Below are 18,792 nucleotides of genomic sequence, written 5' to 3'. Positions count from 1 at the left end.
ATGTATATGTTTGATTTCACAGATGAATAATTAAATTATTGTAAAAATTGATGACATTCAAAAAACTCTTAAACTAGTACAATCAAAAGAAAGTTATTTTCAACTCTTTTCCATTGCCACTCTTGAATTTATTTTAACTATAGAATTTTATAACTTTGCTGTAGCAATAGCAAGAAATTTCAAGGTACTGGTATTGTATGAACATAGACATATAAATAGTAGATGTAAGATATTATAGATTTTTATATGAAAAAAAAGGAAATATCAAGATGTTTTATTTAATTGAATTTGTTGGCGATTATAAATAATGTTTTTCCCTGTAATGGATAAGATGTTGATATAATATATTATGTTTATTTTTTTTTTTGAAGAAATATTATGTTTAAATTATGCAGAATGAATTTTATGTTGGAAGTTGGCAGAGTCTTCAGGCATTGGGGTTATCTTTAATAGATAGTTTGTTATGTTCATTCATTTTCCTTTTGAGAAGAGGGGATAAAAAATGTAGTCTAACTTTCAGTGCTATTTTTGGGAGTCATTTTTCATGTCAATATTGCCCGCTAGTTTTATGGGTGATGACGAGCTTTAATATTAGTGGTGATGTGGGTGACTAAGTCAATGTATGCTAACATAAATAGCGATTGTGTTTAGAAGATTTCATCCGACAGGAGATAATAGAAGATAATAGTTAAGTGTGCTGCTTATGAGACTTCAGTTGGTTGATAATGGTTGACGAACAATGATTGGGAGACCATAGTTAGGTGGCAATGGTTAAAAGATTGTTTTGCAACAATGATAAAATGATGTAGTTATACGATGATAGTCAGAGGACTGACAATGGTTATCGAAGGATTGGCGATGGTGATATGTAGATCATAGTCTGGTGATGGTGATCGAAGGAGAAGAGCCAAACAAATAGTTAGAGGACCATAATTAGATGATAGTAGTCGAATAATCATAGTTGGGTGGTGGTGGTTAGGTGATTGTAGTTATGTGGGGGTGGTAAGAGGATTGTAATCAAGTGATAAGGGTAAGAGAATTGTAGTAAGGTAACGATAGCTGATTGGTGGTAGTTGAAGGGTAGTACTCTGATGGTTGTGATTGGACAACCTTGATCATATCATGCCCCAAGATCTAGGGAAGAATTGATCCTAGCTAAATCTAGTTCAACTTCAAACTTTAGTTCTACTCGAGCCAAATAATCATCCAATATCCAATATGATAAATAAAAGATACACAAAATCATGTGGTTCATTTCTTTTCAAAACATTTATTTATAATAGTCCAGAAGGAATCTAATACATCAAAACACATTAAATAAATTGGTCTACAAAAGAACACCTTTCTATTACTCTGATATGACCAAAATCAATCCAATCAACTATCTTTTTCTACTTGGTGAGATTCTTTCTTTCTCTTGAAAACATGAACATAAAATTGGAATGAGCAACTTAGCTGCTCTATATCCTTCTTTTCTATGTCCATTATTCAATAAAACAAATGAACAAAGAATATCATTAAAATAGAAAGGTTTGCATTTATCAATTAAACTATTGGGTTATAAAATGTCACTACTTCAGTGTTATTGATGCAAACATGATTTTCATTAATTATTTAAAGCATTCAATTTGCAGCGGTAATAAGTGAATTAAAACATAACATTTACATTGAAATGCATGTACTTGAACTTGCAGATAATACTAGTATAATTTGTCTTTACTTGTACTTGTTAATAACATAACTTGTTCATTTGTATTTGACTTGAATATAACACTTATCATTTAAACTGAACTTAGAAACATAACACTTCATTTTAGTTACATGCACTTAGGCAAGTATAAGTTTATGCACATGTCCCAAATCATGCTTATAACATCACTTTTACTTATACGTACACTTGATCAAATCTCACATCTATATAAGATGGAGACATTCGTGATTCCTCTTATAATTTCACATTCACTTGTAACTCCACTAAGTCATCTTGCTTATGTATAATATATAACAAGGCATACATAAACGTGAATACATATAGGCCTATAAAACATAACTTTTACTTGAACTTAGATTATCTACCCACATAGCATCCTCCATATGCAATGCAATTTCACATGGGCATTTAAAAATGTAGAATTAACTTATAACATATAATTGAGCATATTGAAGTAGCACATGTATCTTAGTTGGCACCATAGAGGTAAAACTTAGACATAATGTACACTAGTGACATGTCAAATAAACGTTCACGAGAGACATTCAGAACAACATTAAGGACTTAAATTTAATTGTGATGCTTTTCAATATAATTAACTTCATTATTACACAACAGCCACACTTCACTTCCGTTAGTTCACAGCCTGCACTCCAACAACCACACTTCACTTCCTTCGCCTTACATTCCCTCTCAATCAGCCTGCAACAAACAACACCTCTAGCTCTTAGACTTCTTATACACAAGTAAGCATTCTCTACACAAGCAAACTTCCTCTTCCCTACCATCTTCCTTCTTCAACTCACCAAACTACCAGCCCTACTTCATTCCCTTTCTTCAAATAGAGAGAGTTTCCTCTTAAAATCTCCCTGTCTCTAACAGAGAGTATTTCCTCTAATCTCTTACCTAATCCATCTCTCTCTATTATTATTCACATCTTTAGTTAAAAAGAAGAAGAAAAGAACCTTCAAAAAGAAAAAAAGAAAAGAAAAAAAGAAACAAAAGAAGAAGAAATAAGAGAAAAAGAGATTTAAGTGTGTTTTGATCCTTCGTTGTTTTGTTGTCACTGTTGCCTCGAGTAGGCATGTATAACATAAAAACTAAAATAAGTACATGTCTACTTCTGATAAGCATGGCGGAGTAAATATCCAATCGAGAAGATCAATCAGATTCATTCTCAAATAATTTTTCACTAGTAAGGACATATCATTTGTCATCAAATCGGTGTCTTGGCCAGATAGCTCCATATGAGCTTTAACTTGGTCAGATGGCTCCATGCAATAAATGATTATGATTGGTCCTCTAATCGATAGTTTAAAGTCAGATGGCTCCACAAATAATCTATGGCTTAGTCATGATTGCTCCACGTGGTAAACGATTATGACTGTGGCTTGGTCAAATTACCCTATTATCTTAAAATCATAGTTAAAAGCCTATAAGCATTCCAATGGCTAGTGATCATTGAGTAATGAATTATATAGTATAATAGATAGATTACAAAACTCTCTGTTAGTTAAGTTTGATTTAAATTCATCCCTAATGCAAATACTCATCCCAAGTCTACAATGTACCCTTGTACAAAGCAACCCATGACTATCGATAAGGATCATTCTATCAGATTGGGTTAACTATCTCCTATGATTAAATAAACTAGGGACCATGATGACCCAGGATGATAGAACTATGAAATCTTGACCGGGTTCATCATCATTGCCCCCATCAACTACTTTAAGTGCAAGGTGGTGAATTTTGAATTTTGAATTTTAAATTTTAAACCTCATCAACTACTTTAAGTGCAAGGTGGTGAATTTTGAATTTTAAATTTTAAATTTTAAACATCTAAATATGTTGTCACTATATGTTGTATACTAAGTATATGTTTAATGACTAACCTTAATTGAAATTGCTCTCTCGTTATCGAGAGGGGTAATTAATAATAGGAGCTTGCATTTATAAGAAACCATAACTTAGATCTTAAAGTTCTCGCTAAAAGGGCAAAATCTCTGGGTAGTGTCTTATCTTTTAACTAATCTGCCTTCCAAAAATTTTCCCCATAATTTCATTCTTTAAAACTTTCCCCAAAATATATACAGAGAGACTAGGGCCCAAAAGCTCAAATTTTCGGAGCCGACATTGATAATGTATAAAATTTTGAGGCTAATTTCATAATGATCTATCATCTTGCTAGAAGAGGACTTCAATAATTTTTAATGATATGTGCTCTCACCAAAAACATTTGATTTTTTCTTTGATGTAGGTAATTTTGGCGCTACCTTCATAAATATGTTCAAGTCAAAATATATTCGTTTGATTGGGCAATAATTCATAAAAAAACAACCTTAAAAAATCTACCATTTTGATGATTGCAAACGTAAAAAATGTCTTGCAATTTTTATGCTTGTGAAAATGAATTAAAATTTATATGGAAACTCCCATTGATGTGTTGGTATTTCACCAAAAAAGATGATTACTATTATTATTATTTTAAATTTTTTCTTAAAAAGTTCTTAAGTGTCTATTGGTAAGTAATTCCTACACTGTATTATCATTGTAGAAAAATTCATTTTTTTCAATCTCATGTAATTTTTTGACTTTAATCTGACACTAATATGCATGTATATTTTAGGTAGCATCAAAGGAGGAACTTGATCCTCAGATCAATATTGATAATGTGAAGCATCGATGTTGGCATTTATGCCATTGAAATAATTTGAGATGAGTTATAGCCACATCAAGAAGTTTCTTTCTTATAAACTACACCAAACTTCAAGGAAAAAAAGATAGCTTGTTAGAAGCTGAGATGGTAGTTTGAAGGCTATACAAGGCTTCATTTAGGACGACTTTCTTACTACTTTTTAAAATAACTTTCTAGTACAAAAATTTGTAATTCAAAAATATATATATATATATATATATTGAACTAAAAAACTGCTTTAAAAAATAATAAAAAAGCTGTCCCAAACAAAACCTAAGACTTATGAAAATATCTAATGATGTTAATAACAAGTGCAGTAATATCATATAGATTCAGTAGTTCTAAATATAACTTTTAAATAAGATTTCTTCTTTGTCTAGTCTTTGAATATACTATTCATTAATATACAAGCTTGAATGGCTTTTACAATCAAGTTATTAAAAGCTATGTTATTAATTGATGAACTCTCAATCTTATTATAAGAGTATTTCAAATTTCTAAGGATATTACTTCCATGGAAGATTAAGGCTTCGTTTGGGATAACTTTCTTACTGCTTCATAAATCAGCTTTTTAGTACAAAATTTAAAATTTTAATACTAGAAAGCTGCTTTAAGAAGCAGAAAAAAACCATCCCAAACAAAACATTTTGATAAATGAAACATTTTGATGTTTATTTCTCTTAGCATAATTTACATTTTAATATAATAGCGATAAGTTTTGTCGATGTTATAATTTGAATCAACCTCCTTATAACGCGGAGAGTTTATTTAAAAATTTTATCTTCCTTAGATTGTTAGAATGGAGTACCGCCCCAAATTTTAACATTTTTTTTTGGAAGATTTTGACATAAATCTACTATAGGAAATCCTTAAAAATTATGGGGCTTCGCCTGATTAAAATGATTCGACTATTATTTGTTATCCATTATAAATAATAATCTTGTAATTGAGTAAGGTATTGATACAATATAATAAATATGAGCTATTTAGAGCAAATTTTAGATGAAAATTGATAGTCTTAAGAACAATTAAGATTTATAACAATATCATAACTTCTGAAAATTCATCAACATACATCATATATAATGCATGAAGGGAAGCCATTAATGAAAGCTTAAAAAATCCATGCGATCAATTTCACAAAATAAAATAAAATAAATGCCATGTTAAAAAGCCATACATTCCCAATATCTAATCTGTTATTTTAAATATTACCACATTTGAAATGAAGAGTGCTCTCTGGTCAAATTTAGCAATTCAGGACCACTCTTGTCTTTTAAAAAAATAAAGGCTTGCTATGATTATGAGAACTGTCAAAGACTATGTTTCATATGGAATTTTTATTCCGTCAGGTTACCTGATGTAGCTCTACGTCAGGTAGCCTATAATATATTGCCACATGCTCTTACTCTTTACCGCGTGGCCCGACAACCCGACCCGGAATGGACCCGGCAGTTTGCGTAGCTCAGTATTGCTAGGTATTGGTTGATTTTGCTCAACAAAAACGAAAAATACCATTATGTGAAAATCAATACCGAGCAATACTGAGCAATACCGAGTTCTTTTAGGTATTACTCGGTATTGCTCGGTATTGGTCTTCACAGAGCTATATTTATCGTTATTGCCAAGTAATACCGAATAATACCTAGCAATACTGAGCCTATACCGAGCAATACGCGAACATAGTAATCGTGGATTCCGGTCCGAGTCGGGTCGTCGGGCCGCGCGATAAAGAGTAAGAACACGTGGCTACATATTATAGGCTACCTGACGTAGAGCTACATCAGGTAACCTGACGGAATAAAAATTCCTTCATTTGGGACAATTTTTTTAGTGCTTTTTTAAAGCAGCTTTTAAGTGCAGAATTTTTTTTTTCAAAAAAATTTTATATTAAAAAACTATTTTATAAAGCATGACGAAAGTTGTCTGAAATGAAACCTATGTTAGATTTAAATTTATTCATGGATGATATCCAATTGTATTAGTAGGTTATTGATAGACAACTTCGGGCTGAATAATTAAATAAAGGGCATTTGCGAGTATGACGAGTCGATTGAAAGTTATAATATCTCAATTATGTCTCTTTAGTTTTGGCATGGATTAAAAGATGATGTGGTTGATGCATAGCCGGTTCAGATTTTATTTGGGATGCTTTTTTACTCCTTAAAATAACTTTTTAGTACAAAAAATAAATTTTTTGTACTAAAAAATTGGTTTAAGAAGCAATAAAAAAGTCATCCCAAATGAAGCCTTAATTTGACCTCTTCCCATGTGGTTACTTGAACAAAATCTGAAGACTGTATAGAGTCTCACCATTTTCTTTTGAAGAATCTACCTTACTGTTGTGAAAACGAGAGTCAAAAGAGGCTTCAGAAATCTTATCATGAGCTCATGAATACACTTTTGATAGGAAGAACTATTGATCTTGCAAATTTCGTTAAGTACTGAGTATTTGATTGGTGATGAACGGGAAATACAAAAATATTAAGAGATCGGATTCCCAAGAGGCCATTCAGAGCTAGTCTGCTTGATGCTGAACAAATTCATAAACCCTGCCTTCCATTAAAGTTTTCAACGCTCGAACCAACTAAAATCGTAAGCAAAACCAGCAAAGTTACTCACCTTGAAAAGCAGTAACTTTTAGTTGAATAGATCTTGTAGATCTACAATATCAGCAAGGACTCCTGCAGCTGTTGTATCATTTCCTGCTCCTGCCCCCTGAATCACCAGAGGAGAGTTCTTGTAACATCTGCTGTATATTTCCACCTGCAATGGCTGAAATGAGTAACATCATAGAAAAAGTGAGCTGAAAACAACCGTAAAACCTGTAAAATCTAGACCTCCACTTGGGGATTTATTATTCTGTGCGGAGTGCGGAGGGCGTCCAGAGATCAATAAAAATGCGCCACATCACCCCATTGCTGGTGCCTAGCTCGGTACCCGCACTCGGTACCTCTAGGTACAGCTGGGTACCTAGTGCTTAACCGGACGGTTCTCCCGTCCGGTGTCCGTACAGAATAAAAGCTCCCACTTGGGAGGTGTAGAGGGACGAAAACATTATTGCTACTGCTCGGATCAGCCCAGTATCAACTCATGCAGTGAGTGTGGGCCAATCTGAAAGAAGAAGCTACTCAGATCAATGTTCAGTTAAAAGGAGATTTTTGAATGAATGGAGGATTCAAAAAGCTGAACATACTATAAGGATGATTGGACGAGGATGTTGATCACGAATGATTGTAAAAAGACATGTCTCTCAAAGGCCAAATAAGACCTAAACTTTCATCTAGATGAGCATCTAAATTTTGAGGTTCATCACTTTGGCCTACGTGCTGTTTGGTTCACAACAAGATATTTTTAAATATAAAAACACAGAATAAAACAGAGTGTTTGATATATAACACTAATAACTAAGGCCTCGTTTGGTTCCCCGGCTCCTTTTTTTTACGTTTTTAAACGAAAATATCAGAACGGAAACAGATAAATTTTTTTCTTCTCAAATCGACGGAAATACAGAGGTTCAAGAGAAGGTATTTAGAAAAATCCGTCTTAACAAACAACAAAATAATAATTTTTTCGCCGATTCAAAATGGAGATGGAAAAATTACGGCCAAACAAATAAGGCCTAAATAACATTGGACCAAACAGCCCCAACATCGAAGTCTTCTCGTGACCTCAATTCCAACAACATCCCGCACAGGAAAGACACTGAATCACATAGATCATAACGTGTTGCCAATCCTTACTTGGTTTCCATACCTTGAGTTTGGCTTGCAGGAGACGTTGGCAAGCTCCTTCCAACATCTATCCAATATTATATTGGGGGCACACAAAGACCATAAATTTATGCAACTAGAACTAAAATATCCAAGTAGCGCATATTTATATGGATCTTAATAACAAAGAAATGAAAACCGAAATGCCCATCTAAACGCTGAGGTAAAATTAGAAAATCACAATGATGAACGATAAAAGATTTAAAACTCAGACACAATGCTTAACTGGACAATTCTCCCATATGGTGTCTATATAGAATAAAAGCTCCCACTTGGGAGGTGTAGAGGGACGAAAACATTATTGCTACTGCTCGGATCAGCCCAGTATCAACTCATACAGTGAGTGTGGGCCAATCTGAAAGAAGAAGCTACTCAGATCAATGTTCACTTAAAAGGAGATTTTTGAATGAATGGAGGTGGATTCAAAAAGCTGAACATACTATAAGGATGGTTGGACGAGGATGTCATTCACGAATGATTGTAAAAAGACATGTCTTACTGAGACCAAATAAGACCTAAACTTTCATCTAAATGAACATCTAAATTTTGTGGTTCATCACTTTGGCCTACGTGCTGTTTGGTTCACAAACATGATATTTTTAAATATAAAAACACAGAATCAAACAGGCAGTGTTTGATATATAACACTAATAACTAAGGTCGCGTTTGGTTCCCCGGCTCTTTTTTTTTTCATTTTTAAACGGAAGTAACGGAACGGGAAACGGATAAATTTTTTTCTTTTCAGATCGGCGGAAATACAGAGGTTCAAGAGAAGGTATTTAAAAAAAGCTGTCTTAACAAACAACAAAACAATAATTTTTTCGACGATTCAAAACGGAGACAGAAAAATTACAGCCAAACAAACGAGGCCTAAATAACATTGGACCAAACAGCCCCAACATGAAAGTCTTCTCGTGACCTCAATACCAACAACATCCCGCACAGGAAAGACACTGAATCACATAGATCATAACGTGTTGCCAATCCCTACTTGGTTTCCATACCTTGACTTTGGCTTGCAGCAGACGTTGGCAAGCTCCTTCAAATTTCTATCCAATATTATGATATTGGTGGCACACAAAGAGCATGAATTTATGCAACTAGAACTAAAATATCCAAGTAGCGCATATTTATATGAATCTTAATAACAAAGAAATGAAAACCGAAATGTCCATCTACACGCTGAGGTAAAATTAGAAAATCACAATGATGAACGATAAAGGAAAACGCATTATACCACGTTGTCACTTCCTCTTAATCTGCCCAACGGACAATCCTTTGGAAGCTCTTGTAGCCCAACTTGGCATCTGCATGGATGTGAAACAAGGGAGAAGTGACCATTAACAAAATGATAAGCATCTTAGATTACGAAATAATTGAATAGTAGTAATCCAAATAATGGTTCAAGCAGTTTTTTAGAAACTCCACTATGGTCTATTTTATAGTTTATTGATCTTCGGTACAGTTCAGCACCAGGTGAACAAAAAGAAGCAGAAAAAAATTAAAGTACTGAAATGGCATTCGAGGAGAAAATAAGTTATGGTCTTTCTGATGCCTCCAAAAGCATCAAAAAGAAGATGAACAATAAGAAAAATGCTGAAAATGGCCATCAAAATAATAGTTTGTAGGCTTCCTACTAAATATGTTTTTGAGCTTATAAAAACCCATGTGTTTGGCATGGAAAAATGGTGTTTAAACGAAATTCATCAGGCTGAAATCTATAGAACGGTTTCAATGAAACTGGAGAGTAAAAACACAGAAAGTTACTGCTAGCTCGAAGTCAAAGGGGGTGAATTATTAACCAAATTTACGGTTGAAAACAAATTAAGGCGAGCTTGAAGGAGTGGTTTGTTGCCTCTGCTGTATAACTCTGAGTTCATAATCTAGAATCCTGAAAATAGCCTCTCTGCAAAGTAGAGGTAAAGTTGCATATATCAACTCTTTCCCTAACCTTGTATTGGTGGGAACTTTAAGGTACACCATTTTTTTTTCTTTTAATTCCTAGGCCAATGTGGTCATCATCATCATCAACAACAACATACGTGAGGTCGGATACATGAATCTTTTTTCTCCATTGTGATATGTTAAGAATCAAATTATCATTTAAATCTAATAAATAAAAATCATTTCTAATATTTTCTAACCAAATCTTTTTAGGCATACCTTTACATTTCTTAACATAAGTCAAATTTTATACATCTACACTCCTAATTGGGTCATCGGACCAAATAATCTAAGGAGGCTCTTTAATCTTATATGCCATTGGAGCTACTCCAACCTTTTCATGTATATGATCGTTTTGTATTCTGTCTCTAAGAGTAAAATCACTCATCCACCTGAGCACCCTCATCTCTGCAACACTTAACCTAATTTTATGCTTATCTTTTAATGGCCAAAATTCTGCACCATAAAACATTATAGGTCTCACCACCATCTCATAAAATTTTTCCTTAAGTTTGAGTGGTACTTTTCTATCACACAAAAGGCCCAATGCATTGCTCCACTTCAACCATCCAATCTGAATTCTACTAATAATATCCCCATATACTTCACCATCACTTTGAGCAATAGACTCCAAATATCTAAAACATGTACTCTTATTAATACTATTATTAATGACTTGATCACCCAAAATTACAATCCCCACACTAGATCTATTACTACTAAAATTATACTCTATGTATTCAGTTTTAGATTTACTCACACGAAAACCTTTTAGACTCTAAGGTTGACCTCTATAATTCAAGTTTACCTTCAACTCCATCTCTAATCTTATCAATAAGAAGAATATCATCAGCAAAAAGCATACACCAGGGTACATCCTCTAGCAAATGTTTAGTAAGAATATCTATGACTAAAGCAAAAAGATATGGACTCAAGGCTGATCCTTGATATAATCCAACTGCAATAGAAAAATATTTGGTCAAACCACCTTGTGTTTGCATACAAGTAACATATTCTACATACATATCCTTAATGACTTGAATATAAACATAATTAAACCCTTTCTTTTTTATAACTCTCCATAACACTTCTATTGGAAATTTATCATATGCTTTCTTTAAATCAACAAATATCATACGTAGATCCTCATTATCTCCATACTACTCCATCAAACCTCTCAATAAATGTATAGCTTCCATAGTAGATCTGCCCGGCACGAATCCAAATTTATTTTGAGAAACATTAGTATCACGTTGTAACCAATGTTCAATAACTCTCTCACCAATGTTCAATAACTCTCTCCCATAGTTTTAAAGATGACACATTGACTTAATTTCTCTATAATTCGCACAATCATGTGCATCACCTTTATTCTTAAAAATAAGAATCAACACACTCCTTTAGTCTTCAAAATAATATTGAAAATTTTTATAAGTTAAGAAATTCCTTTATCTCCTAAGCATTTCCACATCTCTATTGGAATATCATCAGATCCAACAGCTTTTCCATATTTTATTTTCTTCAAAACCTCTCTAACTTTGATTCGATAAAAGAAAAAAACTTTACTTTCATTTACTAACATTTTTAGCTCTTTCACTCTATTGTGCAGAATGTTAGCACTGAGAAACATGAGTTTGGGATTTTTTTTTACCCAAATTTACTTCTTTGAGCTCATCCACAGTAGTATGATCACCCTCTTCAAACTCGTTTGCAACTTCTTTTAGGTCAATATTTAAATCTTCATTCTAATTTTCAGACTCAAGTGTACCCGTATCTTTGTCTGAAATATATAGCCAATGACCCGTGTAGGGTGTGAATATTGAACATGCCCAAGACCCCTAGTTATAAATCTTCCATTTCCAATAGGCGTCTGGGCATGTTTTCTATTCCAAAGGTTTTTGAAATAGCGAGCTTGTTTATTTGTTTGCTCTAAAACAACGTTTCTTTCAATAAGCTTTCTTAGAGAGCGCTGGAAATATTGAGGGATAATTGGCGACATATCTTTGTCTTCCCAATTATCATTTTCCCATTCTAAGTGATTTGACATTCCCTTTGATTTGTAAAAGAGAATCCCACGTTCATTGCGACCCCTCCTTGGGGGGACATAGAAGGTTTTCAACCTTTCTATACTTGTATTTGATGAGGAAGTTAAAGTCTTAACACGTGCAACTGGCATGGGTATCATTTTTATAGTATTTGAAGATACTTGAGAGTCAGATACTCTCATCAACGAGATTGAGATTTTATTTAACTTCTTGATTATTGAGCTGGGTCCCGGATCCCCTTCATTTTGAGGCATCATGGTGCTTTTAGGTTGATTGAGGAATAATTCTTCTTCCACATTTTGTATCACTACTAAGGTGGTAAATAAAACAAGAACACAACATATTTTCATAATAGCCAACATCATAAACATTTTCATACTAAAATGAACAGAGAAATAGAAAACTAAGAAATAAAATAATTAAAACAACAACAATGCACATGATATGCACTTCAAAAGAATAAGTAGTATTAAATTTTCATCAATAAGGCATGTTTAACTAAGGTCATCGCCATAATGATACACTGAAAAGTACCTTGAGCCTTCAATCATACACACATATCGTAGGACATTTCCTTTGGAAGCAGCCACTGCAACTTTCTCTCCAACTTCACTATCAAGCAATGGAAGAACATGGTTGATGAAGTCATCTACAGATATTGATTTAGGTCCCATATTATCAGGGTACAATGAATCCACCTAAAATAAAATACAAAAACACTTTACATTTATTTTCCTATTTGTACCACTCAAGCGTTTTTTCGTTCTTACCCTTGTCAACAGAATACGATATTGCAAAGAAAAGAGACATTTTTTACTGGATTTCATATGTTAGCAAAAATGGTTAGGTTTTGGAACAAGTCGTCTCTTTTACTTTGAGAGAGAGAGAGAGAGAGAGCAGGCAGTGACCTTAATATCTTCCAAGTTTATTCGTTGTCCAAGAAGTCGGGCAAGGATCAATGCCTGCTTTTCACATTAACCGTGAGAACCAATTATAATATATATATATATAGGGACAAATCATAGTGAATGAACAATCAATTTAAGTAAATGCAATGCAAGTCAAACCAATATGTTTAAGGTCATGATTAATGCTTCAATGAACTTTTAAGTTAGATAACACCAAAATAACTCATCAATCCACAACATGACTAATGCATTACACATGAGTGCATAAGCACATCCAGTCTACGCATCTCATATATGTTGAAAATTAAACATTAATTACATAACAGACCTTTCTGGCAACATCCATCCCACCAAGATCATCTCGTGGGTCTGTAACAAGAAAACAACAATTAACACGAAACTTTTGAGTGCTTCATGCAAGAAATGATGTGAATTAAGGAGACATGTTGCTTGCATTGCCTCGAGGAACAAAAATGAAGAAAAATATGTTCAGGTTCATATATTATTATATTAGCCTGAAGAATGTAAATCTTCAAACTTTCACCTCATTAGTAAAGCTTTGGTGAGTGAATAACATTCATTAGAGGACAGCAAATGCATAGAGAAAGCACAAGAAATTATTAAAAGCATAATTTCATTCCTCTTTCTAGTGGGGGCGGGCAGGTTTTTGTAGGACTTAACAGTCAAAATGATGATAAATACTGCAAATCTTAGAACTAACAGCACTATTCTTGATACACAGAACGAAAGTGGCACAGGAAACAAAGAGCATTATTAGTTCTCAATTTATTAACCAAACAGGGTGAAGCTTCAAAAAAAATTCAACTCATTAATGTGTCAGATACGCAACACCCTCCTTCCATTCTATTGTTCTTTTGCTGTACTTTTCAGTTTAGTTTTAAGATTGACTGGATCCCTCATTCAATCATTTGCTAAAATAATACTAAAACTCTGAACCTGAGGAAAAACTTTTGGATACAACACAATGAAGAATGGTTTCTTCTGCCTAAGCTATGAAACATGAACACTTCTATAGGACTGTCATATCACCTGAAACTTCATGCCAAATACATGGATTCCCAGACACTGAGATAGTATCCAACACATTTTGGTACTTCAGATCTTACATCACTAAATGGAATTCCCCTCTTTTAGGAAATTTGTGAAGATTATGTCACCACCATCATCTCATCAGCCTTATCTCAATAGTTTGAAATAGGATTTATTCTTATTGGGCACATTTCGTGTTAAGTACTTCTGTAAAAATTTTTTTGGATAACTTCAAGCATGCTACTTCTAACCTATCTACTTCCTTCATAATCCTTTAGTTATTTTATTATCAGTGTTATTGGTGCACTTCTACAAGTGCATGCTTAAATCATCTAATTTTTTTTTTCAATGCTTCACTTTCTAGATGTGCTATTCACACCATCATTCTAATATATTCATATCTCACTCTAGTTATATTTAAATTTAAAATTAATAATTATATATATATATATATATGAATTTTATTTATTTTTTAATCTCAAAATTCTTAGAATTATAATATTTTTAAGAGTAGATTGTCATCATTATAATGTTAATTTTATTAATTTTTAATAATATTATTATTTATTACATCATCCAGTTCGACTGGACGAATTGTGAACCTCTCTTATATCTGGTTCGTTGTCTTATCCGATTTTCACAACCTTGACAACAACAACATCAAACCTTTATCCCACTGTGGCGTCGACTATATGAATCTATTTTCTTCATTTTGTCATATTAAAAGTTAAATTATCATATAAATCTAATAAAGAAATGTCATTTCTAATATTTCCTAACCAAATCTTTTTTGATCAACCTCTACCTTTTTTAACATAAGTCAAATCTAATACATCTACTTTCCTAACCGGGTCATCGGAAGGCTGCCGTTTTATGTGGACAAACCATCTAAGACAACTATCTCTAATCTTATCTTCCACTGGAGCTACTCCAACCTTTTCACGTCTACGCTCATTTCGTATCCTGTCTCTAAGAGTAAAGTCATTCATCCACCTGAGCATCCTCATCCCTACAACACTTAATATTATGCTTCTCTTTTAATGGCTAACATTATGCACCATAAAGCATTGCAGGTTTAACCACCATCTTATAGAATTTTCCCTTAAGTTTGAGGGGGACTTTTGTTTATCACACAACAAGCCTGATACATTCCCCCACTTCAACCATCCAATTTGAATTCTACTAATATATCCCCATCTATTTTACCATCACTCTGAAAAATAGACCTAAGATATCAAAAACTTGTACTCTTATTAATGACTTGATCACCCATAGTCACAATCCCCTCACTAGATCTATTATTACTAAAATTACACTTCATATATTCAGTTTTAGATCTACTCAAATGAAAACCTTTAGACTCTAGGGTTGACCTCCATAATTCAAGTTTACATTCAATTCTCTCTCTAGTCTTATCAACAAAAAGAATATCATAAGCAAAAAGCATACAGTAGGGTACAACCTCTTGCATATGTCTAGTGAGAACATCCATGAATAAAGCAAAAAGATATGGCCTTAAGGATGATCCTTGATGTAATCCAACTGAAATAGAAAGATACTCGGTCAAACCACCTTGTGTTTGAACACGAGTAACAACTCCTGCATAAATATCCTTAATGACTTGAATATAAGCATTATTAACTCCTTTTTTTTCTAGAACTCTCCATAGCACTTCTCTTGGAATTTTATCATATGCTTTCTCTAAATTAATAAATATCATAGGTAGATCCTCCTTATTCCCTCTCTATTAAATTTCTTTATATATACAAATATAATATAAAATCATTTTTATTAAAATTCATATCCTATTTCTTATCTTGTGATCAAATTTGCTTCCCAATCCTACAAAATTCAGTATCATAGTCCATGCCCTTCTATCTATCCCATCGAGTGCCATCAAGGGAAGATAATTAAAAAGTATATATATTCTAATTTTCCCCGCTCATTTCTCTAAGCTCTTTTGCTTTCTCCCACCTACCCAACTCTCACTCAATGAACACCACTTCTTCCAAGCCTCTGAATCCCTATTCCTTGCTCTCTGATTTTCGATCTCATCTCCTGCTCTCCTCTCACCTAAATGAACCCAGCTACCCATCTCCTCCTACGCCCGTCCTAGCTTCCTTGCTTGAATCTCCTAAGGCCGAAAACCTCCAAACCACTAAGTAGCCCAACTCCTCCCTCTCCTCAATCGAACCCCATACAAGCCTGCAACAGGCTGCCGCCATCTCCTTCTTCCTCCAACAATCACCTGCATCTCCCTCAACCTCATGTGAAACAACCCTGCTTACCACTCCTAATTCCTCACTCCCTCATTGACTGTGATTGCACTTTAGTTTAAACTCCTCACACCCCGTCTCACACTCCTCAACTAGCCTCAACTCCTCAACCTCACAACTGACCAACAAGCCCTATCCAAGGTCGACCACATGTTCTTCCCCTTTAGATTATTGTTGTCTCACAACTGCCTATTCCCTCTCCCTATTCACTCAACTTAACACACCTTTCCTTTTAACTAACAAGTCCATTTTCCCCTAGTCGTTAGCTTACAGCTAGCATATCCCGCAACCAACATATCCTCCCATCATCTCCTCCCAAAGCCTTTCTTGCTCGTCAGCATCACGACCTGGCCCGAATGCTTGACTTAACAAGGTGGGAACTAAAATTCGGACGATATAATTTAATCAGTACATAAGCAATACAACATACAACTTTCGCATTTCAACTGGAGAGCTACTATTATACAAATAGTCCAAAAATCTATTCATTTTACTTTGAAAAAAAAACCCTAAAATTTACATAAGACGATTTACCTGTTTTCATTATGGTGTCGTCTTCGATAAACAAACTCTTCCCTTCCAATCATTTCTCATTCTAAAGATTTTCCTGAAACATTAATTTAATAGGTTGAGTTTATTATATAAACTCATTGGGTAACTCTATAATAATTAACATGTATAAAGTACAATACATATAACCTTTAATATATGTTTATTCATGTAACATTTGATATAAATTTGTTTTCTTCACTTCATTTCATTTATTTATACATATCATATCATGTTCCTTTAAAACATTTATAATACTTTAATATGCATTCTTTCTTCATTTAATTAGTACATGAGCATCGTCTAAATGTACCAAATGTACATCCATTTCCATTCCTTTTTCCTTTTCAAAACTTTTTTCCTTTTTACGTGCATGGATACATTGCTTCCCAACTAGTACCATAAGGGGGTGATCTCCTGTAAATTTTGCATGCTTATTCTTTTCCCTTTTCCCATTTATTTTTTATTTATTATCTTCTAAATACATATAAGTATCATATATATATAATTGCTTTCTAATTTTACTCTCTTTTAATTTATAGGTAGACATTCAATGTGTATTTTCTTTTACATTTCATACACTTGCATATACATTTGTTTGTTTCATATATAATAATTTCCAACATAATTTATTAGTCTTAAAACAATTATATAACATGCTTCTTGCAAAATAAAAACAAAAAATAATATAAAGAGAAAATTCTATAATACCCACTTTAGTTCCTCTTTCAATCTTCATCTTGTATTGAGAACTCACAACAGTTTTCTCTTTCTTCCTTGCAATTTCCTTCCATCTCTATTGAACCATTGAACCGATGCTTACATTTATTGAACCTCTTTATTCCACTTTCGGAAGAAAAATTCTCGAATTCTTTCATCTTTCTTTCTAAATCTCTTTCTTTTTGTTTTCAATCTCTTCTTTTGCCATTAGTTCATTTTCCTCTTCTCTATCGCCTCTCTCAAAAGAAACTTTTCTTCTGCGTTTTCTTTTATAGGAATGGATGAAACTAAATTTTTTTGCACAAGGAGTTGTTTTTCTTCCTTCACGAATGTATTCCTTTGCTTAAAAATGAAAAACGCCTCCGTCTGGAGGTTATCGCACACGAGCGGTTATGCTCCGTTCGCATCCCCCTTTTCGCGGTTATTCTATTCGAGCGGCAAAGGCTGGCCGGTTCGGTTGAATCGGCCCAGCTAAATCGGTTATTATAGTCAGCATCCTCTCTTCCATTCCCAGCCACCAAACCAAGCCTAGATCTGCCCCGACCTCACTCGATCTCAACCATTGCAGCCACCTCCGACTACACCAGCTGCTCCTACATATCTACATCCTTCCCACTCTTCACTCTACCTTGAGTTCTCTCTCTCTAATAATTTCCTCTCTATTATTATTATTATTATTAGTAAAAAAATGAAGAAAGGGAAGCAAAAAAATAAAAACAAAAAGGGGAAATTTAAAAAAAAAATACATTTAAACCTCACTATTCCATCATGTCATCATTGTCGTCGCTCATGCATGTACAATTTAAAAAGTCCCCAAAATAAGTACCTGTTCATGTTATTCCAGCATGGCAGAGAAACTTTTAATCTAAGTACTTGTGCACGTTGTTCCAGTATGGCTGGGAAAACATGCAAACCTAAGTACCCAATTGCATTTTTCTAATGTGGCGGGAAAAATATGTAATTTTAAGTACATGTTCGCTTCTGATAAGTGTGGCGGGGAAATTCAATTGTGCAGGTGATGAAGGCCTCACACGCTTTTGATAAGTGTGATGGGGAAGAAGACATTAGGTCGCAATATCCCAAACACTGATCGTCCCACTTCTCATAAGCATGGTGGGCAG

At 33.7% G+C, this 18,792-nt stretch overlaps 1 protein-coding gene across 4 annotated transcripts in view; it reads right to left on the bottom strand.

The window, feature by feature from the left end:
- Positions 1 to 6,748: 6,748 nt before the first annotated feature.
- The window catches only part of LOC110104521 (bifunctional aspartokinase/homoserine dehydrogenase 1), a gene marked incomplete at its 5' end in the record, with an annotated part of 25,061 nt that continues 13,017 nt past the window's right edge, over positions 6,749 to 18,792 (bottom strand). For 2 of the 4 annotated variants that reach the window (XM_020833672.2, XM_028694274.1), the window contains 5 exon segments: positions 6,749 to 7,172; positions 9,417 to 9,486; positions 12,703 to 12,866; positions 13,077 to 13,130; positions 13,405 to 13,445. In XM_020833672.2, coding sequence (XP_020689331.1) covers positions 7,047 to 7,172; positions 9,417 to 9,486; positions 12,703 to 12,866; positions 13,077 to 13,130; positions 13,405 to 13,445 — 455 coding nt within the window. 4 annotated transcript variants of the gene reach the window in all.

The sequence above is a fragment of the Dendrobium catenatum genome, unplaced genomic scaffold (assembly GCF_001605985.2).
Source record: "Dendrobium catenatum unplaced genomic scaffold, ASM160598v2 fragScaff_scaffold_434, whole genome shotgun sequence".
Classification (NCBI taxonomy): Eukaryota; Viridiplantae; Streptophyta; class Magnoliopsida; order Asparagales; family Orchidaceae; genus Dendrobium; species Dendrobium catenatum.
Note: the sequence above shows the minus strand (reverse complement) of the source record. Positions and strands in the feature narration are given on the sequence as shown.